General features: G+C 45.8%; 1 protein-coding gene across 1 annotated transcript in view; it reads left to right on the top strand.

Annotated features, from left to right (window-relative positions):
• Positions 1-7,848: 7,848 nt before the first annotated feature.
• Positions 7,849-23,730, top strand: part of ADSS1 (adenylosuccinate synthase 1) — a 36,565-nt gene continuing 20,683 nt past the window's right edge. The window contains exons 1-3 of the mRNA XM_035104825.2: positions 7,849-8,102; positions 19,158-19,260; positions 23,208-23,270. Coding sequence (XP_034960716.1) covers positions 7,902-8,102; positions 19,158-19,260; positions 23,208-23,270 — 367 coding nt within the window. The 5' untranslated portion in view covers positions 7,849-7,901. The remainder of the gene's footprint in view (positions 8,103-19,157; positions 19,261-23,207; positions 23,271-23,730) is intronic.

Consider the following 23,730-nt stretch of genomic DNA (forward strand, 5'->3'; position numbering starts at 1 on the left):
CTGAGCCCACCGCCAGTCAAATTAAATCAAATTGCATGCCGTTGACTGCCCTGATCTCATACTACTTTAGCATGGTTTCCGTCCCAGTGCACAGTGATCTACTGTGGTGGTTTGTAAATTAATTCAAGGAATGTGTTGTTGTTTTGTTTAAAAAGTGGGCTGCAATTTTCAAATTAGGTGGGTTTATTATCCATGTGCATTATTTTTTTTGTCAAGCTTCTATTGAATTTTAGATTTTTGTGTGTTGGAATGTAGGAAAATCAGGACAGAAGGGAACAAGTGGTAAAGGCAGAAAAGAGGAAGAAATTGCTTGAAGAGGAAGAAGCAGCTAAGCGCCGGAAGCATTGTTAAAGAGGTATAACCTTTGGAAATAAGTTTTCCTCTGTTCCCCCACTTTTCATTTATTATCACAACCAGTTTGGGTAATCCTTTTTAACATTTGATTTTTTAAAACTGGGTCCATGTACAGGATGCAGGGATGCGGGTGGCGCTGTGGTCTAAACCACTGAGCCTCTTGAGTTTGCTGATCGGAAGGTTGGCAGTTCAAATCTGCCCAATGAGGTCAGCTCCCGCTGCTCTGCCCCAGCTCCTGCCAACCTAGCAGTTCGAAAGCATGCCAGTGCAAGTAGAAAAATAGGTACCGCTGTGGCAGGAAGGTAAATGGCATTTCCCTGCGCTCTGGCTTCCGTCACAGTGTCCCATTGTGCCAGAAGCAATTTAGTCATGCTGACCACATGACCCAGAAAGCTGTCTGTGGACAAACACCAGTTCCCTCGGTCTGAATAGCGAGATGAGCGCCGCACCCCATAGTCGCCTTTGACCGAACTTTACCTTTTAACCTACCTAGATGCCTTCCTGATTTCAACAGCTAACGCCGGTTATTAATTTACTTATTTACGGCTCCTTAAGTGTGTGACGCTGTGGCCTAAAATGCCCATCATTTCCCTTTTTATAACAAACGTAGGGCTTTTTTGGGGGGTGGGGGAGAGAAACGGGGAGAGGCTGATCACAAAGGAGGAAGTTAAAAACAAGTAAACTTAAAATGGTTCCATGTTCCACATTGGGATTAGTGGTGGTTGGGTCCCAGGTTCCAAAAAGATTGAAGGTTTGGTAGATGCTGAACTTAAGATGCTTAAGACGGGTTTATTTTCCTTTATTGTCTCAATTTGGCCTCCTTTTTTTTAGTGAACGTTGCCATATCATATTAGGAGAAGTGGCTTGTGGAGCCGGGGGGGGGGTAGGCAAGTGGATTGTGATGGAAGAGGGACCCTCCAAAGACCAGCTCCAGATGACCCCATAGATCCCTTAGGAACCCTGATAGAGCCTCCACACTGGGCGACAACAGCAGATACCATTTCTGACAGCTACCACTGTCACCTGCAGAAATCCCCCTAGCAGCATGGCAGCGTGTTCCTGTTCCATAGCTGCCAAGTTATCCCTTTTTTACAGGGATTTTCCCTTATGCTGAATAGGCTTCCTCGCGAGAAAAGCGAAAACTTGGCAGCTATGTCCTGTTCGCTCGCTGTTTTGCTCGCTGCTTCTTGATTTGGGGCTGTGGTTAAAGGCACCTGAGTGAGCAGCATTGAGAAGGGAGCACTTAACTTTCTACAGCTGCAGTCACTTGGAGACCTCACCAAGACATTTTAGGGCTTGCTTCACGTTTAGGGTTTCCAGACTCAATAGAGGACAGGACTTCTGTGCCTTTAATTGCCCTGCTCTCTTTTGAGTCTGGAAACCTTAAAGAGAATCCAGCAGACCTTTGCTTGGAAATTAAACAAAGGGTCTGCTGGTTTCTCTTTAAGGTTTCCAGACTCAAAAGAGAGCAGGGCAATTAAAGGCACAGAAGTCCTGTCCTCTATTGAGTCTGGCAACCCTATTCACGTTTCATATTTAAGGTCCTAATCTAGAGGCCAGGAACCTTTGGGGCCAGATCTTGATCTCTCCCTCACCACCCCAGTGGATCAACTTTGAGAGATGGGTAGAACTCTTCATCTGTCAGTGCATCCTGACATCATTGATGATACCAGGTGACTGATAAGCGAGCAGTCCTACCCACATGTCAGAGTTGACTGGCAGGATGGGGGTAGGCTGGTAAAACATGATTAATAGTAAAATAATGCCCAGCAGGATTGAACCCTATGCCTGCCAGCTGATGAACAGAAGGTTTATTCCTGCTGGCTGCAGGGGTCCGGTTAGCCCAGCGTATTGTCTGCAGGGAACATGCTGGCAAAGCAGCACCCAGCAGGACTGAACCCTCTGCTGATGTACATAGACTCAGGCTATTAGTCATTCTGTTTTTTAATTCAAAGGCGCTGGTATGTATTGGCATGATTTTTACAGCATACAAATGTGAGGCATATTCTCTCCCCCCCTCTCTCTCTGCATAGCCTGAAAATGAGCTGCAACAAAGGAAGCTGGCATCTTTGATGCTTTGTCGAAGAAAGGCTTTCAGTTGTGGGAAAAACCATCAATTCCTGGAAACTCTATGCAGGAGCTGTCTTAAAAAAGAAATAATGAATCTGGCTCTCTTTTTTGGGGGGGGGAGGCTTGTACTTCAGTTTACTTTCTTAACTGGAAATAATAATACTTCATGTCCACGCAGTTATTTCCCCCTCTCCAACTTATTAAATGAAAAAAAATTGAATTATTGTTATGTATATAAAAAAGAGGAACTTGATAGTGGGTGCTTGTTTAGATTTCTGTGCTTTACGTATTAACATATTTATTAATTTATTATTTCCATTGTATCAGTTTTGGCAAGAGCAATGCCTTTATTAATTACTAAGCCGAACAACCTATGGAAGAAAATAAAAAGCTGTAATATAATAAAGTTTGAATAAAAAACAAATAGATATGTGTTCCAGTCCTGTAAGGAGTACACAATATTATATTTTAAACACTAAGGAGGAACTTTTTTATACATAAAAAAGTTTTGAGGCGAGCAGAGAGTTATAAGAAAAAAAATGGGGGGGGGCATCAACACATTTTCCTACAGTAACTTTAAAAAGGCCAATTTGAAGTGTTGTTGCTGCATATTTATATCCTGCATTTTTCCCTAACAGGGAAAGCTTTGTACCAGTTTAAATCAATGCCCATGCATTCCTTTTCCTCCTTTTTTGTGTGCAATAGACAGGTAATTTACAGCAAAATTTCTAGAAGTGCAGCACTCACTACTGGGGAGACTGAATGTTGCACTGTTCTGGCATTGGTTTGAGGCCAGCAGTGTAATATTAAGATGCAGTCAATTTTATTTAAATAACTGAAAAGCCAGAAATGAAATACTGTAATGTGATAGTTTGGGGCAAAGCAAATATTTGAGAGCCAGCATGCTGGGCTTGGAGCGGGTGGCCGAATGGGTTCAAATCACTGCTCAGCCTTGGGCTGGTCATGATTTCGGGTTAACTGCTTCCCTGACAGGTTTGTTGTGCAGCAGATAAAATTGGACAACGCCCGTGTGCATTCTGAGTGCCTTGCTGGTTGCACAATATGTCATCTGTCCCTCCACCCCACAATGGGCCTGGCTCTATTTCTAAAGGAAAGGGATAGCAGTGTTGTGGCAAATGTCACCACCTCTGCTTCGGGGGAAATGTCAGCCAGCCACTTATTTCCCTATAAAGCATGCCTGCTCCTCCAGAGAGGGGAATATGCTCTGCTTAAGTAGCATGCCTGCCAGCTGCCTGCTGCTAAGTGAACTTCGCCTGCCTGGCCTTTTGCTTGTTATTCCTTCTACGCTGTCATCCCTGTGCCCTGTGGCGTGGGAAGGCAGAAATGGTCGTGAATTTGACATGAGGATTTACTTAATTCTTTCCAGTTTTTTTTGCCTCGAAACTGTAGAGTGAGCATGGGGAACCTGTGGCCCTCTAGGTGGGTGCCGCTGAGTGGTTGTGTGCATCTACTTTCCAAGGTACCAAGGTTCAGTCCCCAGGAGATCTAGGTAGGTCTAGGAGAGCCTGTCTGGAGCTGCCAATCAGTGTAGACAGTATTAAGCTAGGTGGACCAGCAGTCTGAATCTGCATAAGGAAGTTTTCTGTATTCTGCGGACTACAATGCCCATCGTCCCTGACCAGCCTCAGACAGCATGGCCAATGGTAGGAGTTGGTCAACAACAGCTGGAGGGTCACAGGATCCTCACCCCTGATGCAGAGGAAAGGACTTGCAAATTGCTGTTTCTTTAAATCAAAAGCAACTTGTATGCATCAATGCAGGACTGTATATGCATTTATTTAAAAATATATAAATTTGCTCCTCTGTCTCACTACAGTTTCATGGTAAAGAAGGAATTCACAAAAGTCCCCCCTTACCACTAAACCAGGTGATCTAATGCCACTAAATATGTTCATACCTGAAAGGTTGTTCCATTATTGTGATGGAAGGTCTAAAAATATTTTTAAATGAACTTCTTTAAAAAATAGAATGATACTTGGGAGAAAATGGCAATGTAGTTCTCTGGATTTTGGAAATGAATTAGTGGCAAAAAACTATTTTTTGACATTTTGCCACATTGATGGACAAAGCGACTAGTAAAAAATTGTAGATATAAGATATACTATTCCTTCCTTCCTTACTAAATTTTTCTGCCGTCTTCCCCCCCAAAGGAGCCAAGGGTGGCAAACAGCAAAGTGGTAAACCAATACAATTAATTGATGTGTTTATTTTAAAACAGCCACATACCATCATAGGTAACAGTTTCAAGGTTACCAAGCACATTATCTTTCAGCCATTAAGTACCTAAGTAAATGAATATGTTTAAAGTTGCTCCTGAATTCTTTTTTGGGGGGGGCCAAGGGTCCCCTGCATGCCTGTACCATAAGATTAACCTCCTCTCATTTGCCATGTGTCTCTGTCATGCTTAGTCTCCCTCAACCTAATGTAACCCTACTTCTCAAAATTGTGCATACCACAGACCATCCCATGCATCTCTTACTGTAAATAGGGTAATTGAGGGAGTGGAGCTCTAGAACTTTTCTCAGGACAGGAGTGATGCAGTAGCATGTTCCAAAGTTCCAGGCTAATTGATAGACCCCCCCTTGTTTTGGCCAGTGAGGTGATAATGAGGCTTTCAAGTTTGTGGCAATTAGCATAGAGGAAGTCAGAGAACGTGGAAAATAAATCAAGCAGAGACTGGATCCTTCTTTCCTTCCTTTGACGGGAGTCCCTAAACTTTATAAACGGTAACACTTCTTTGCAAGACTGCATTTCCAATGAAAAGATAAAGGTTGCATTTTGGTTGGCTGCTTAACAGTGGTTGGACTCTTGCAGTCAGAAAAAAGCACCACTGAATTCTGTTGAGCTTAGAATCATAGAGTTGGAAGAGACCATAAGGGCCATCTAGTCCAACCCCCTGCCAAGCAGGAAACACCATCAAAGCATTCTTGACATATGCCTGTCAAGCCTCTGCTTAAAGACCTCCAAAGAAGGAGACTCCATCACACCCCTTGGTAGCAAATTCCACTGCCGAACAGCCCTTAAGGTCAGGAAGTTCTTCCTAATGTTTAGGTGGAATCTTCATTCTTGTTGTTTGAATCCATTGCTCCATGTCCGCTTCTCTGGAGCAGCAGAAAACAACCTTTCTCCCTGACATCCTTTTATATATTTGAACATGGCTATCATATCACCCCTTAACCTCTTCTCCAGGCTAAACATACCCAGCTCCCTAAGCCGTTCCTCATAAGGCATCGTTTCCAAGCCTTTGACCATTTTGGTTGCCCTCTTCTGGACACGTTCCAGCTTATCAGTATCCTTCTTGAACTGTGGTGCCCAGAACTGGACACAGTACTCCAGGTGAGGTCTGACCAGAGCAGAATACAGTGGTACTATTACTTCCCTTGATATAGACACTATACTCCTCTTGATGCAGCCCAGAATTGGATTGGCTTTTTTAGCTGCTGCATCACACTGTTGACTCATGTCAAGTTTGTGCTCTACCAAGACTCCTAGATCCTTTTCTGGATCTGAGGGAACTGTGCATAGGAATGCAATCAAGCTGATGTTAATAAACTGGGTTTTATACGATACACCTTTGCTCTTTGGGGTACGTGGCACAAAAATGCTGCTGGCATTTTTGGACTCTCCTTGGACACGTGGCTATGAAGGACAAACCATGGTAGCTCCTGCCATTTATATGCCACCATGGCTCTCTAGTTTTCCTGTGATGCAGGCTCTCTTCATATTGAGGCCGGGCAGGCCCACAGATGAGGTGACTGCCTCAAGGGCCGGAAGCCCCAAAGGCAGCACCAGTGCTGCCCACCCCGCCACCTCTCCAGCTGTACTGGTTTCCAGTGCTTTGTGGGTGCTGCCACGGCACGCAGGTAAAAGAGGTGGAGTGGCATCAGGGTTTGTGGCAGGTTGCTGTTTCGAGATGCGCTGCTCCTGGGTCAGTGTGTGTGTGCATGTGCACACATGTGACGCTAACTTCCCTTAGCCACTTACACACCATACATTCAAAGCACACGACTTTCCCCAGAGAAACCTGGTGGAGCCAATGTGGCGTAATGGTTAGTGTTGGATAATGACCAGGGCTATTTTTCTAGAAAATGAGGTGCCGGCGCTCACCAGGAACTTCTCCTTTGCTGTCTTAGAATGGCGATGGCGCCCACCTGAAAAAAAAAGCCCCGACTGTGACCTGGGAGACCAGGGTTCGAACCCCAACTCAGCTCACTGGGTGAGCTTGGGCCGGTCACAGCATTGTGGCCTAGCCTACCTCACAGGATGGTTGTGGGGATGAGGAGAACCATGTTTCACCACCTTGAGCCCCTTGGAAGATAAAGGCGGTATTTAAATGAAACAAACAAACAAACAAACAGTCATTTATGCCTCACAGAACTGCGATTCCCAGCACCCTTAGTAACCTATAGTTCACATCCAGGATTATTTTGGAGAATCCATGGTGTGTGGTTGTGTCCCATTGGCCTGAGGTAAAATTCCAGCCAGGGCTGTCTTGACTTCAGTGTGCTATATTAACTTTCATACACAGAAATTTCTTTAAAAGTTTTCATCGGGGTTTATTTGCCATTTGCAAGATACGTTTACATTCTTCAGGGGAGCGAACTCTTAGGTGACAAAATGCTTGGTTTTAATAGTTCTTTCAAATGCGTAATGTGTTTAATTCCACATTTTGGTTTTTTGGTAGATGCACAAATAAATAATAATTGCATTAACCGTTATTTGATAGGCATCCTATGCCCTTTTAAAGTACACATGTGAGGGTTATTGAGTTGTTTTTGTTTTTATTATGTATTTTGTGGTTTTATATTCTGATTTTATTTTGTGAATCACCCTGTGCCTGCAGGTATAGGGTGGTACATACCGTATGTAAATTCTAATTCTTACTCTAATAACAACAATAATAAACACCTTTTAATAAATAAATAAATCTTGATTTCAGTGTGCTATATTAACTTTCATACGCAGAGATTTATTCCTTTTAATTTTATTTTTTAAGTTTTCGTCTTGGTTTTTTAAACTTTTGCACGATAGAGTTGCATTCTTAAGGGGAGCGTAACTCTTAGCTGACGAAATGCTCGGTCTGAATAGTTATTTCAAATGCATAATGAATTTTATTTCGAATTTAGTTTTTTTTGGGGGGGGGGGTAACGAACGGCTTCTATCTAAACCCCCGCCGCCTGCTTCGTCTGAGGCGAACCGCGCTTTCCCCTCAGGAACGCTTCGCGCGCCCTTTGGCGACGCCCGTAGGCCCGCCCACAACTGCTTCCCCCGCCCCACCTCCAGCTCCCAGACACCCAACCCCGCTCCTCCCCTTGCCCAACGTCACGGCTCCGGCCGCCGCGATTGGCCGAGGGCCGGCATAAAAACGCGAGCGGGAGGCGCGGGCACTCGAGGTGGGCTAGTGCGAGCAGAAGGAATTCCTCTCAGTCCGCCGACAGAGCCGTCCAGCCAGCGTCATGTCGGGCACCCGGGCGGCGACGGCCGCGTCCAATGACCGCGCCCCTCACCCAGCTGGCGCCGGTGGCCTGAAGCGGCTGCGGAGTGAACCGGGCGGCAACCGGGTGACGGTGGTGCTGGGCTCGCAGTGGGGGGACGAAGGCAAAGGCAAGGTGGTGGACCTGCTGGCCACGGAGGCCGACGTCATCTGCAGGTGCCAGGTGGGTGTTGGCACTTCAGCCCTCTTGAAGTCTTCCGTGAAAGGCTCGCTGCCGCTTTTTCTCTTGCTCTTGTATTTGTGACCTTTCTATCCTGCCCTGCTTCCGAGGGAATCCTAAGTGGCTTATATGGTGGCTGTGGTAGTTTCCGCCCTTTCAAATCCTTCCATTCTCCCTTTCAAGACTGTAGCCTTTCCCCGGGGTTTCCACCTTCTTTTTATCCGCACAGCAACCCTGCGGTGTAGGCTAGGCTGGGAGAAGCACGACTGGCCCAAGGTCACGGCCACTGACTGAGTTTCATGGCTGAGTTGAGATTTTAACTTAGGTCATATTCATCCTCTCATCTCCTCTTCCTTTCCACTTATTTACTATTATTAATATTATTAGCTGCTGTAAATTTCCAGTGGTTTGACCTTACCCCAGATGGTGCATTCTTCCATCGTCTCTTGAGACAGATTGATGCCAACAAGGAATTATTATTATTATTATTATTAAGTTGGTTAGAGTGTGGTGATGTTAATGCTGAGGTTGCAGTTTTGTTCCCCGCATGGGACAACTGTCTATTCCTGCCTTGCAGGTGGTTGGAGATGATCCTCAGGGTCCCTGCCAACTCTACAGTTCTATGATTTTGAGGCATTATTGTTCCCCCTCTATTCCCCCCCCCACCATTTTGTATTGGTTTACCCCACCATATTTCCCCTTCTTCACTTTCTTCCACACAGAGGAGAGTGGCGCCCTTTAACACTTGCTGCAGACTGAATGCCGCTTGGGAAGAGGAAAGTAAGCCCGCACGCCTTGAGCTACAAATAGAAATAGCTGACCCTTGGCGATAAATGACATAAGATCCCGAGATCCAGACAAGCATGGTCTCAGTGCCAGAACCTGTGCGTCTGGACAGTAGTGAATCTGCCGGAGGCGGGTATTTGCAGCAGGTGTCAGGTGACGGCCTTCTGCAAGGGAAGGTTGCTGAAGGTGACTAGAGCAGCCCAACACACACACATAGTATGCATTGTTGTGGGCCAAGCTAAATGTGACGAAGGTAGCAGTGTTTCTTTATTCTTCTGCTTGCCTTTTCCAGTCACATATTAAGATTCTAAATGAGCTGGTTGAGGGTGGCAGCGGTAGTATAGATTTAGGACTGGGGAGATGGGGGTTCATAGCCTTTAAGCCAATTAGAGTAGTCACATTTTCTGTCTAGCCTACTTCACAGGGTGGTTGTGATGATAAAATGAGCGCTCTCTCTCTCTGTGTGTGTGCGTGCACTCACTTGAATGGTGAAATAAACCAGATATATGAAATGCAGTTGTGTATTGTCCAGTTCTTTCCACTATCAGTTGTGTTGTGATCAGTTGGGGTTTGTGAAAATGTCACTCTGGGACTTGGGAACATCATTCAATTGCAGTTAGTAATCATCTAGTGGCTTCTCTCTGAACAAGCGCCTCATCCAGCCAGGTTCAAGTTGTTATTGTTGGCATATAAAACCCTTAACAGCTAGGAGCCAGTTTGCTTGCGGGATCGCCTTACCCCATGTATGCACTCTCAACTGCTTTGGTCTGTGGAACTGTCACTGTTACAGGCACCAAAAAATATGTGCTTTGCAGTTGTAAGAAATCAATCTAATAAAATGTAGGCAGTGCCTGCACTTCAGAATTCCCTGCCTGTTGACATCAGGTGCCTTTGTTGGACTCTTTTCAAGGTCTGCTCAAAACCTTTTTGTTTAAGGAAATCTTTTTTTAAGTCCCATGGACTGCAAGAAGACCAAACCTATCCATTCTGAAGGAAATCAGCGCTGAGTGCTCACTGGAAGGACAGATCCTGAAGCTGAGGCTCCAATACTTTGGCCACCTCATGAGAAGAGAAGACTCCCTGGAAAAGACCCTGATGTTGGGAAAGACTGAGGGCACAAGGAGAAGGGGATGACAGAGGATGAGATGGTTGGACAGTGTTATTGAAGCTACCAACATGAGTCTGACCAAACTGCGGGCGGGAGGCAGTGGAAGACAGGAGTGCCTGGCGTGCTCTGGTCCATGGGGTTACAAAGAGTCGGACACGACTAAATGACTAAACAAACAAACAAATCCAGGCACGTTGCTGTTGAAATGATTTACTCTCTTTTACTAGTGATTTTCTTTATTTTTAAATGCTTTGAATCATTTTGAAGTGGTTTTTATTTATAATTTTAATGTTTCATGTGAACCACTTAAAGGTTTTATTATGGTCAAGCGGTTTTATAAATTTTGTTAAATGCAAATAAATCTGTAGACGGGTCCTCTCCATGGCACTAAAGAAATTATTCTGAGAAATTCATGTTGCTATCAATTAATTGTTTTCTGCCTGGGCATACTTTCTAACTAACCCAAGCACTTAATCAGTTTATTTAAAATATCTATCTAGTGCTTTTCATAACATATCACAGGATGGTTCACCATGAAGTACAAATGAAAGATAAGATCATCAACATAACTGGTCAGGGAAAAGGCCTCAGAGAACAGATGGCTCTTTAGCAGGCATTGAAATGGCAGCCTTCCTTTCTTTTGCAGAGGAGGTTGTTCCACCACAATGGTAACATCTGCAAGTTGTGCCATGACCTGGGAAGGTTCAGTAGTGATTAGGCAGGTCTGTATAGATAAGACATTCTGTTAGGTAACCTAAGAACAGGGTAGTTGGGTCAGACTTTTGGCCCACCAAGTCTAGCACAGTGGTTGGACCTATGGGAAGCCCCACAAGCAGAAATTAGTGTAACAGCACTCTTCTGAAGAAGTGTGCATGCACACGAAAGCTCATACCAAAATAAAAACTTAGTTGGTCTTTAAGGTGCTACTGAAGGAATTTTTTTATAGCACTCTTCCCATTTGTGATTCCCAACAACCTTTATTCAAAGGCATATTTTCTCCCAGCAGTGGAGCTAGTATATAGCTTTCATGGCTACTAACCATTGACAGCCTTTTGCTCCATTAATTTACCCACCCCACTTTTAAAGCTGGTTTTGCCAACTATTTCATCTTGTGGCGGTGCATTTCTCTGTGCACTGTGTTAAGAAATACTGTACTTCCTTCTGTCTGTCTAAAACCTTCCAACATTCAGGTTCATTGGATTCTAATAGTATGAGAAAGGGAGAAAAACATACCTGCTTTCTCCTCACCACACATCATTTTATATACCTCTGTCATAACCGCCCTATTCACCTTTTTTTCTGAACTAAAAAGTTGCAAATTTTGTAACCTTTCTTGTGGGGAAGTTGTTCCACTCCTGATAATTTTGGTTGCCTTTTTGCAACATTGTGTAGCTACAGTAACCTTTTTGATATGTGACAGTTCAGGCTCTGTATTATGTAGGATTTATTATTTTGTTTCAGTGTGCATCACTTTGCACTTGTTTACAGTGAATTGCAGTTGACATTTTAATGCCCATTCACCTAGCTTTGGGAGATCCTTTTGGAGGTGGTCCCAAGTTGTTTAGGTTTAGGGCTTTGTAGGTTAGTACCGAAACCTTAAACATGGCCCAGAAGCTGATTGACAACTAGTGCCTTGCTTTTAAGAGCAATGTTACAGGTTCGTGGTAAGAACCTTGGCACCTAGCATTCACCACATTCTGTATCATCTGCAGTTTCTGGACCAAGAACAGTGTCATATAGAACACATAGGTATGCAGTAGTTCGCTCTTGAGTTTATCAACACATGTGTCACTGTGTCCAGAAAGTGTTGCAGCTGGCATACCACCTGAAGCTCTTAAAGATGCTTCCAGCCACACAGCTGCTTGTGTCTTCAGCGACAACGATATATCAAGGAGCACCCCTAAACTGGACTGTCTAGCCACAAGATCTCCAACTTGCCAAGATTCACCCTCAGTATGTTGGGCGTCATTCTGTAGCATCCAGACACTTATCAAGAATTTGCATGGCCACACCTGTTGCAAATGCAACTGAGAAATAATGCTGGGTATGAATACTGATTATACCATGCTTGAAATCCCTTAGTGTCTACTCCCAGTGGCTTCATATTAAGGCTGGAGGGAAGCTGATACCATAGCAAGAACTCTCAGGTTATCTCTTTACATTTTTTAAAGCTCAGGTTCTGCTTGCATCCTTCTTATAAACATCTGGTTGATCACTGTGAGAACAGGATGGGTCACTGGCCTGATCCAGCTTGCTCTTATGATCTCACTTTTAAATCTTATGATAGTTTTCCAATAGTAAAACTGTTAGTAATGATGTGGAATTTTTAAATAGTTCGTTTTCCGTCAATGAATTTAAATTTCTCTGATTTTCATAGTCCCCCCCCCACTTTATTTTTACACATTTTTCAAATTAAATAAAACCTAATATATCCATTCATCATCTTATAGTAAGTAAAGACTTCCAGACTTATCTTTCATTGGCATCCTGTCTCCTTGATCCATGCCCATCCTGGCTTATAAAAGCTAGCTGGGAATGGCTGGGCGATGGGCTTTGCGGGTTGGTAAATGCTTCTCTCTGTGAGGGAGCCTTCCCAGACCCGCTGAAAGAGGCGGTTATTAAACCGCTTCTTAAAAAACCATCTTTAGATGCGGCCAATATGGTCAGCTATCACCCAGCCTCAAATCTTCCATTCTTGGGCAAGATGATTGAGCAAGTGGTTGCTGAACAACTCCAGACACGCCTGGAAGAAGCGGATCATTTGGATCCCTTCTAGTCGGGATTCAGGCCTCATCATGGGACTGAAACTGCCTTGGTCGCACTGGTTGATGATCTTTGGCGGGCTAGGGACAAAGGTGAGAGTTGTTTCCTGGTTCTGCTGGATCTCTCAGCGGCTTTTGACACCATCGACCATAACATCCTTCTGGACCATCTAGAGGGGTTGGTTGCTGGGGGCACTGTCATACAGTGGTTCCACTCCTTCCTCCTGGGCTGCGTTCAAAAAGTGGTGGGGGGGATGAGTGTTCGGACCCCTGGGCTCTCACTTATGGGGTGCCTCAGGGCTCTGTCCTCTCCCCCATGCCTTTTAACATCTACATGCAGCTGCTGGGAGAGATCATCAGGGGGTTTGGGCTGAGTGTTCAGTATGCAGATGACACCCAGCTCTACCTCTCTTTCAAATCAGAGCCAGTGAAGGCGGTGAAGGTCCTGTGTGAGTGCCTGGAGGCGGTTGGAGGATGGATGGCGGCTAACAGATTGAGGTTGAATCCTGACAAGACAAAAGTACTGTTTGTGGGGGACATGAGGCGGGCAGGTGTGGCGGACTCCCTGGTCCTGAATGGGGTAACTGTGCCCCTGAAGGACCAGGTGCGCAGCCTGGGAGTCATTCTGGACTCACAGCTGTCCATGGAGGCGCAGGTCAATTCTGTGTCCAGGGCAGCTGTCTATCAGCTCCATCTGGTACGCAGGCTGAGACCCTACCTGCCTGCAGACTGTCTCACCAGAGTGGTGCATGCTCTGGTTATCTCCCGCTTGGACTACTGCAATGTGCTCTATGTGGGGCTACCTTTGAAGGTGACCTGGAAACTACAACTAATCCAGAATGCGGCAGCTAGACTGGTGACTGGGAGCAGCCGCCAAGACCACATAACACCGGTCTTGAAAGATCTACATTGGCTCCCAGTACGTTTCCGAGCACAGTTTAAAGTGTTGGTGTTGACCTTTAAAGCCCTAAATGGCCTCGGTCCAGTATACCTGAAGGAGCGTCTCCACCCCCATCGTTCTGCCCGGACACTGAGGTCCAGCACCGAGGGCCTTCTGGCGGTTCCCTCATTGCGAGAAGCCAAGTTGCAGTCCTCCCATCAGATGTCAAAGAAAAAAACAGCTACCAGATTTTTAGAAGACATCTGAAGGCAGCCCTGTTTAGGGAGGCTTTTAATGTTTAATAGATTATTTTATTTCATTTTTCTGTTGTAAGCCGCCCAGAGTGGCTGGGGAAACCCAGCCAGATGGGCGGGGTATACATAATAAATTATTATTATTATTATTATCCTAATCTATATTCTTTAGTTTGCTACATCTCCTTATGTTTCTCTCCTGCCCCTTTCTCCATCCTTTGTAAACCCTTGTCTAGTCAACTACTGATCATAAACTTACCCCACTGGCCAGTTAACCTTGATACCTCCTTTTAAAAAATATTCTCCCAAATATTCCCACTCCTTGTTTTCTTTTCATCATTCTCAATTTGTTTAGAGCTTTTTCATTCCAGTCAAGGCTTTTATTGGGTCATCATCTGTTTAGCACACAGTATTAAATCCTCAGGAAGTTAAGGTACATTCTTAAACATTTCATCTCGAAAGAGGAAGTAGAAAATATATCTTCAGGATTCATGGAGGTTATTTAAAACCACAATAATAGAGGGTCATATAGAATCTATACCACAGATTATGAAATTCAAGCGGATGCCAGCTGCTTTATGAGCAACATCAAGGAAATCATGAAAGGCAAGAATACTTCCTTTAAAAAGAGAAAGTCTTGCCCAACTGAGAACAGAAGGAGCACAAATTGGGCTAAACAAGCAAAGCAACTGAACAAGGTGCTCAGCAACATGCATCTTAAATTATTTTAAGCTGAATAATTAAAATTTCTTTGAATAAGAGGCACTTGGACAGTTAGATGGAAGGGCAGGGGAGAGAGAAGCTGAATATATTGTCTTCCCTGTGGGAGATGTTGGGCACATCCTTATGTCAGAATGAGGTGTTTGGGTGGGGTGGGAAGGTAACTGAAGAATGAAGTCAAAGAGAGATGTTAAGAAATAAAAAATGAGAGATCTCACTAATACACCCAAGCATTTTAACAGCACAGTTCTGAGTTCAGAAATATGTCTGAGTTCAATAAATCTGAGTTCACTGGTGCTTACTCTTGTGTCGGTTTGCCTCTCAAGAGTACTCAAATGTGAGTTGATAATTTTGTGTCGGTTCGCCTCTCAAGAGTACTCAAATGTGAGTTGATAATTTTAACAAAAATCTTCATCTTGCCACTAATAAATACCTCTTTAACTAGAGGTTTGAAAGGTAGCCATTTAAAAACAAAAAAACAAAACAGGATTAAGAACAGAGCCAGATTTCTGGCTTTTAATACCACAGAGTTATCTATTAAAATGAAAGCTGGTACCTTATTTATGCTGTCATACATTTTCTCAAGTGATGGAGAAAGCTTTCAATTAAGAATGAGGGCAAACACTACTTTATGTAGTGTTAAACAAAATCCGAACTCCCAAGTCTAATGGGTTAAATTATTTTTATAGCCCAACACTGGTGTTTTACTGGGGTAATTGATACATTTTGGTGCCACAGAGGCAGAAAATCTAAGTAGCACCACCCATGGTGGTAAAAAAATCTATTTTTTTTTCTCTCTCTCCGGCGATCACTCGTAGCCGAGTAAGATCATCTTCCATAAACACAGTTTTAACAATGAGTCCGTAAGTGACTGTGGAGGCCAATTCTGGACCCACACGTCCTTCCACAGTGGGGACATTGGTTCCCAGGCGGGAGTTGATCACGGTGTGGATTTGCCAAGCGTGCCTTCCTCTTAGCGCGTTCCTCCCTTTCATCCTGAGTTCGAGCGTCTTCAAAACACATGACACCTTGGGTAAAGGCTGTTCTCCAATTGGAGCGCCTGCAGGCCAGTGTTTCCCAGTTCTCAGTGTTTATACTACTTTCCTTTTCTTTTTTTAGATTTGCCTTGAGAGAGTCTTTGAACCTCTTTTGTTGACCACCAGCATTACGCTTACCATTTTAAAGTTCGGAGTAGAGTAGTTGCTTTGGAAGACGATCATCAGGCATCCGCACAACATTACCAGTCCAACAAAGTTGATGTTGAAGAATCATTGCTTCAACACTGGTGATTTTTGCTTCATCCAGTACACTAATATTAGTTCACCTGTCTACTGTATGCTTGTGAAACATGGACCACTTAAAAAACCCATCTTCAACTTCTTGAAAGATTCCATCAACGGTGGTAAAAAATAATAAGCCAGTGGTGGGGTAGCTGTGCTCTCCTGGCTGCAGGTCAGTCACTGCTGCTCACTGGGAAGTAGATGGGGAGAAATGCCATGTCCCCTTGCTCCTCTTTTTGCATCAGCTGGTAAGCAGCAGTGATGTGACTGATCGGAGGCCAGGTGAGTGTTTCTGTCCCACCACACTGTACCCTACTGAAATAAGCTAAAGCCACAATCATGCACTTACCTCGACATAACCCTTCGTGAACACAGTGGGGCTGCCTTCTGAGTATGCGTGCACCCCCTTTGATACAATTAACTGAACCTTTATTGACATCCTTTTAATGATATCCCAATATTGTTAAATGGTGGAACAGCCTCCCTCGGGAAGCTGTAGACCGGCATCCCCAAACTTCGGTCCTCCAGATGTTTTGGATTACAATTCCCATCATCCCTGACCACTGGTCCTGTTAGCTAGGGATCATGGGAGTTGTGGGAGAAAACATCTGGAGGGCCACAGTTTGGGGGTTCCTGCTGTAGACTCTCCTTCCTTGGAGGATTTTAAGCAGAGTTGGATGGTCATCTGTCATGGATGCTTTAGCTGAGATTCCTACATTGCAGGGGGGTTGGACCACTTGGGGGGTCCCTTCCAACTCTATGATTCTATGAATATCTGCCACTTTAAAACTGGCCCTTTCATTACCCAGAGTGAGGCAGCCTGTCTAGTAACATAAGCATAAAAAGCAAAGCAAAAATCCCATGCATCCTGAGGAAGCTTGCTTCTGACAGCATGAAAGACAGAGAAGAATAAAATGAGTAGTGAGGGGAGATACAGATATGTAGAATCATAGAGTTGGAAGGTACCCTGAGGATCATCTAGTCCAACCCCCTGCAATGTAGGAATATGCAGCTATCCCTTAACGGGGATTGAGCCTGCAACATTGGTGTTATCAGCATCATGCTCTAGAGAAGAAGAAGAAGAAGAGTTTGGATTTGATATCCCGCTTTACCACTACCCGAAGGAGTCTCAAAGCGGCTAACAAGCTCCTTTCCCGTCCTCCCCCACAACAGACACCCTGTGAGGTGGGTGGGGCTGAGAGACTTCAGAGAAGTGTGACTAGCCCAAGGTCACCCAGCAGCTGCATGTGGAGGAGCGGAGACGCGAACCCGGTTCCCCAGATTACGAGTCTACCGCTCTTAACCACTACACCACACTGGCTCTAACCAACTGGAATATGATAGTTTCATGATTGGTTTTGTTTCAGTCTCTTTCTTAGGTTTTGAATGTGGGTATCTTAATTTATTTTTACATCTCAAGACTAGAAAGGTTGTTCGTTAATACATTTTAGAGGCAACCTTGTTTATGCTTCTTTGTTTATTATATCTATCTCCCGGGCATCTGTTTGCATTTGAAGAAAGAGCTTCGCTTATGGGAGTCCTTACATCTGTGGAGGATTTAAAACTACATGGTGACATTGCTATTTTAAACTTGGGCTTCTCCTTTGGGTACTGATAAAATCGCTCCAGGATCACTCGTATTATATGAGAAGGTCAAGTTTAAAGTTACCAAAGCTCTCTAAGAAAACAAGGCTGGCTTGCAGTGCCCTCATTAAAATCTTAGGTTTATTATCCTGGGTAACAATCAAGTCAGTAACTGAAAATTATGTTGAAATGATACTTGTTTTATCTTCTTTGTTGTTTGATTTTATGATACTTGCAAGCAAGTTAATATCAAAGCTCACTTCCTTGTATAATTTACCTGGATGAGTGGGGTGTTAATACTGTGTTTCTATAATTTGATGAAAGGGAACAGAGGCAATTTTACTGTCTAATGCCTTTTAATCTAGACTTTTAATCACTGCAGTCTTTTATTTTTTAATTTTTAGACACAGAAAATACAAAAGGCATCTAATGAAATTTGTCTACATAATCATGAAAAGGCCTCTTGGGCTACTTGTGTACAAAGCACATGCTGCACAGCTCAGTAAATATGTTTTGCTCTTTTCCCTCTTAAAAGTCACATTTATTCCCACATCACCTTGACGATTGTGTGCATATGCATTACAAGTGTTTCTAATTTGAAACGGAGAAGGCACCTTTAATTAGAATTAAGGTGTCTTGTGAAAAGGCTAACAGCTGTAAGAGAAGAGTAGGAAAAACAAACTTCGCATAGTTTTTTTGTATAGTTACTGAGTAAGAGTAAATAAATAAGCTAGATTTGGTAATAGCAGCTGGACTCACTTCTACAGTAAGTGCATTCCACATCTTAATGGTGTCAAAATGCAAAAATGTCCATGGATATTTTTCAGAGAGGAGAATCTTACAAGAAACTATATTTTGGTTACATTAATGTAATTTTGTTTTGCTTGGTAAGTAAAATCTATGTAAAGTTGTGCATATATATATAGCATTACCTGACATTTACAGAAGGTAAAATAAAAATTCTTTGGTTTTCCAAAAGCAAGATTACGTAGACTTATCAATCTAAATGTTGCCCAGTCACAAAAATAATAGCAGATTTGAATTTCTCACACCCAAACACATATTTTTAAGACCCCCTCAATGAAGAAATTTGTGAAAATTAAGTTTCAATTAGCAGCTGCAGCTGAAAGATTTCAAGGAGCAGAAGAACCAAAAATTAGTGCTCTTGCAGTAGAGTTGATGAAGCCACGTAGTCCAGTTTTTCTCTGATGGAATGGTTGATGGGGATAACAGTTGTAGGAGGAGCCTGGCAGAACTGGTCTTAACAACAGAGCAGATGGGAAAGCTCTGCAGCCTGTTTTATGTGACCTACCTTAGTACAGTAAAAGGCAGCAAACAAATATTGAAGCAAATGAATTAAATCAGTTACAGAGTAATCCTAAGTGGTGGTGGCGGTGGGAGTGGTGGGAATAAAGTGACTGGGGGGGGGCAGTGTTGCTGTTTTTCTTCTTTTTTTGTCTTGGCAGTTCTCCATCGTGTGACACCCTCCTCCCCACCCCCTCTGAAGCAGATGAGCAGTGAATAATAATAGCAGTTTAATATAGTTAGGCTGAAATTCAGTTAAATATGAATGCGATAAAAAACATGAACACATATTTTCAGTTCAAATCAATAGCATTCTTTGCTTATAGTAAAAACAAGTTAACATTATTTAAGTAATCATTTTTTGTATTTGTTTTGGCAGGGTGGAAATAATGCAGGCCATACTGTGGTTGTTGATGGGAAGGAATATGATTTTCACCTCTTCCCTAGTGGTATAATTAATCCCAAGGCAATTTCTCTAATTGGTAAGTATACATGTCTTGTTTGGAGACTTGAGTTCAAGTTGGGGAAATTCAGCTATAAATGGATTCTTTATTGCATGAACAATAACATTTATTGTTTCCACTTTCCACTACTGCGGCTTGAATCAGGTTAAGTTTAAACAGTCAGACAAGATTAAACACTCAGCTTTTTCTTCCCTCCTTTGATATCACAGGTGACCTATTGATTGTCACTACCGTGTTTCTCATATTTTAAGGCATCCCCAAAAAATAAGCCATGACAGGATTTCTAAGGGTTGGTGAAAAATAAGACATACCCCGAAAATAAGCCATGTCGTGTAGCCCCGACCGAGCGAGAGGCGAAGGCGCGGGACCCAGCAGGAGCTCCCTGCCTGCTTCCCCGAGCCATCGCGCATAGGGGGACAGAGCCGAAGATCGGCGGGCGCTCCTTGCTGGGCTTGACAAGCCCGGGAAACAGCGCCCACCGATCTTCGGACCTGTGCTGTGTGACAGACAGGGGTGGGGGGAAGCGGAGATCGTTCTCCGCTCTCCCCCCACCCCCGCCTGTCACCAAAGATCGGCGGGCGATGTTTGCTGGGCTTGACAAGCCCGGCAAACAGCGCCCGCCGATCTTCGGACCTGTCCTGTGTGACAGGCGGGGGTGGGGGGGAAGCGGAGATCGTTCTCGGCTCTCCCCCCACCCCCGCCTGTCACCAAAGATCGGCGGGCGCTGTTTGCTGGGCTTGACAAGCCCGGCAAACAGCGCCCGCCGATCTTCGGACCTGTCCTGTGTGACAGGCGGGGGTTTGGGGGGGAGCGGAGATCGTTCTCCGCTCTCCCCCCACCCCCGCCTGTCACCAAAGATCGGCGGGCGCTGTTTGCTGGGCTTGACAAGCCCGGCAAACAGCGCCCGCCGATCTTCGGACCTGTCCTGTGTGACAGGCGGGGGTGGGGGGGAAGCGGAGATCGTTCTCCGCTCTCCCCCCACCCCCGCCTGTCACCAAAGATCGGCGGGCGCTCCTTGCTGGGCTTGACAAGCCCGGCAAACAGCGCCCGCCGATCTTCGGACCTGTCCTGTGTGACAGGCGGGGGTGGGGGGGAAGCGGAGATCGTTCTCCGCTCTCCCCCCACCCCCGCCTGTCACCAAAGATCGGCGGGCGCTGTTTGCCGGGCTTGACAAGCCCGGCAAACAGCGCCCGCCGATCTTCGGACCTGTCCTGTGTGACAGGCGGGGGTGGGGGGGGAGCGGAGATCGTGCTCCGCTCTCCCCCCACCCCCGCCTGTCACCAAAGATCGGCGGGCGCTCCTTGCTGGGCTTGACAAGCCCGGCAAACAGCACCCGCCGATCTTCGGACCTGTCCTGTGTGACAGGCGGGGGTGGGGGGGGAAGCGGAGATCGTTCTCCGCTCTCCCCCCACCCCCGCCTGTCACCAAAGATCGGCGGGCGCTGTTTGCTGGGCTTGACAAGCCCGGCAAACAGCGCCCGCCGATCTTCGGACCTGTCCTGTGTGACAGGCGGGGGTGGGGGGGAGCGGAGATCGTTCTCCGCTCTCCCCCCACCCCCGCCTGTCACCAAAGATCGGCGGGCGCTCCTTGCTGGGCTTGACAAGCCCGGCAAACAGCGCCCGCCGATCTTCGGACCTGTCCTGTGTGACAGGCGGGGGTGGGGGGGAAGCGGAGATCGTGCTCCGCTCTCCCCCCACCCCGCCTGTCACCAAAGATCGGCGGGCGCTGTTTGCTGGGCTTGACAAGCCCGGCAAACAGCGCCTGCCGATCTTCGGCCCTGTGCTGTGTGACAGGCGGGGGTGGGGGAGAAGCGGAGATCGTTCTCCGCTCTCCCCCCATCCCCGCCTGTCACCGAAGATCGGCGGGCGCTCCTAGCTGGGCTTGACAAGCCCGGCAAACAGCGCCCGCCGACCTGTGCTGTGTGACAGGCGGGGGTGGGGGAGAAGCGGAGATCGTTCTCCGCTCTCCCCCCATCCCCGCCTGTCACCGAAGATCGGCGGGCGCTCCTAGCTGGGCTTGACAAGCCCGGCAAACAGCGCCCGCCGACCTGTGCTGTGTGACAGGCGGGGGTGGGGGGGGAAGCGGAGATCGTTCTCCGCTCTCCCCCCACCCCCGCCTGTCACCAAAGATCGGCGGGCGCTCCTAGCTGGGCTTGACAAGCCCGGCAAACAGCGCCCGCCGACCTGTGCTGTGTGACAGGCGGGGGTGGGGGGGGAAGCGGAGATCGTGCTCCGCTCTCCCCCCACCCCCGCCTGTCACCAAAGATCGGCGGGCGCTGTTTGCTGGGCTTGACAAGCCCGGCAAACAGCGCCCGCCGATCTTCGGCCCTGTGCTGTGTGACAGGCGGGGGTGGGGGAGAAGCGGAGATCGTTCTCCGCTCTCCCCCCATCCCCGCCTGTCACCGAAGATCGGCGGGCGCTCCTAGCTGGGCTTGACAAGCCCGGCAAACAGCGCCCGCCGACCTGTGCTGTGTGACAGGCGGGGGTGGGGGAGAAGCGGAGATCGTTCTCCGCTCTCCCCCCATCCCCGCCTGTCACCGAAGATCGGCGGGCGCTCCTAGCTGGGCTTGACAAGCCCGGCAAACAGCGCCCGCCGACCTGTGGAGTGTGACAGGCGGGGGTGGGGGGGAAGCGGAGATCGTTCTCCGCTCTCCGCCCACCCCCGCCTGTCACCGAAGATCGGCGGGCGCTGTTTGCTGGGCTTGACAAGCCCGGCAAACAGCGCCCGCGTGCACTTTATTAAAAAATAAGACATCCCTCAAAAATAAGCCATGTCGTGTTTTTTTGAAGAAAAAATTAATATAAGACATGACTTATAATATGAGAAACACGGTAGTATGGAAAATACAAAATTTCCAGAAGATTCAAAGAGAAGAAATTGCATAGAGGATTTTTTGGTCGGGGTGGGGAGTGTTATTGGGAACAAAAGGAACAGCTGTTATCATCCCTCTACATTTCTAATCCTCCTGTATCTTCAGCATGATTGCCATTGCTCCTGGAATTTAATTAGCAGCTTTATAAAAAGTGTTATGTACTGAGCTGAATCCTAGAACAATAGGATTCAGAATCAGCGGGAGCTACCCAATCCAACTCCAGGTGGAAGTGAATCCGCAACCTGATTGGCCTGCTGGAGCAGCCAATCAGGCGGCTGGCAGAAGTGAATCTGCTACCTGATTGGCCTGTAGGAGCAGCCAATCAGGCTGCAGGCAGAAGTCAATCCACAATATAATTGGCCCACAGGTGTAGCCCTGAAGTAGCCAATCACGCAAGGCCCATTGTGTAAATAATGTATATAAGCAGATGGTTTTGGGAAAAGAGCCACTCGTCTTCTCTTCTCCTCCTTGATGACTATGAGCTGAATAAAGAGCATGAAATTCACTCTCGACTCCGAGTATATTTCAAAAAGTAATAGGAATTCACGTATCAAAGCAGCTGCTTAGAGCTTAGTCTATAGAAGATCTACTAAGTTTGGACTTGTATGCTTGATTGAATGGTCCATTCACTAGCATTCCAAGTGAATGCATTGAAGGGATACAGATCGGGCATAGGCAAACTCGACCCTCCAGATGTTTTGGGACTACAACTCCCATCATCCCTAGCTAACAGGACCAGTGGTCAGGGATGATGGGAGTTGTAGTCCCAGTTGTAGTCTGTAGGGCTGAGTTGGTCTATGCCTGGATACAGATCTTTTGTTTTTATATGTGTTAAGCCACCCAGAGTAGCTGGGGCAATCCAGCCAGATGGGCAGAGTATTGTGGTGGTGGTGGTGGTGATTGATTGATTGATTGATTGATTGATTACTTCAGTTAATGGAGTTGGGAAAGCGTTTTTGACCCAGTCCATTGTCAGTTGGTCTGACTTAGGCATTAGGACAACTTCTAGTACCTTAATACTTTGTGCATTACTTTAAAAGATGACTGTTTAATGGTTTGCTGTCACAATTACACATTTCTATGTCTTTTTTAGGGAATGGGGTGGTCATACATTTGCCAGGCTTATTTGAAGAAGCTGAAAAAAATGAGAAAAAAGGTTTGTATGTAATGCTTCGATTTTCTATAAAAGCAGTGTCTTTTTCCTATTGCAGGTAATTTCACATTTATCAGGGGAATTTACAGGTCATGGTTAAATAATGGTATGCCTAAATCTACATGCATTCAAATAATAAGATGTTTTAGGCATGCTATTATTTAAACATGGCATCCAAATCACAAGTGAATAAACAGACTGTATGAAAGTTGCTGGAATGTTCACCTGGTAAGGAACTCCTGAAGTTTGTTCCACACATTGCCTGCTACAGCAATATCCAGAGGAGGCTCTTCTTAATGTAGCATATCATCATTTGCAAATCACAGTTGAGTAAATATGCTGTCACAAAATTGAGTTCCTTGAATGCAAGGAGGGGTAATTAATGTTTCAAACAAACACAAAACTGCTTCATATCTTTGCATTTTACAACTCCTACTATGAAAGGAGGTGAAAGTCACTCCTG

This window comes from Zootoca vivipara, chromosome 1, assembly GCF_963506605.1.
Source record: "Zootoca vivipara chromosome 1, rZooViv1.1, whole genome shotgun sequence".
NCBI classification, from domain to species: domain Eukaryota; kingdom Metazoa; phylum Chordata; class Lepidosauria; order Squamata; family Lacertidae; genus Zootoca; species Zootoca vivipara.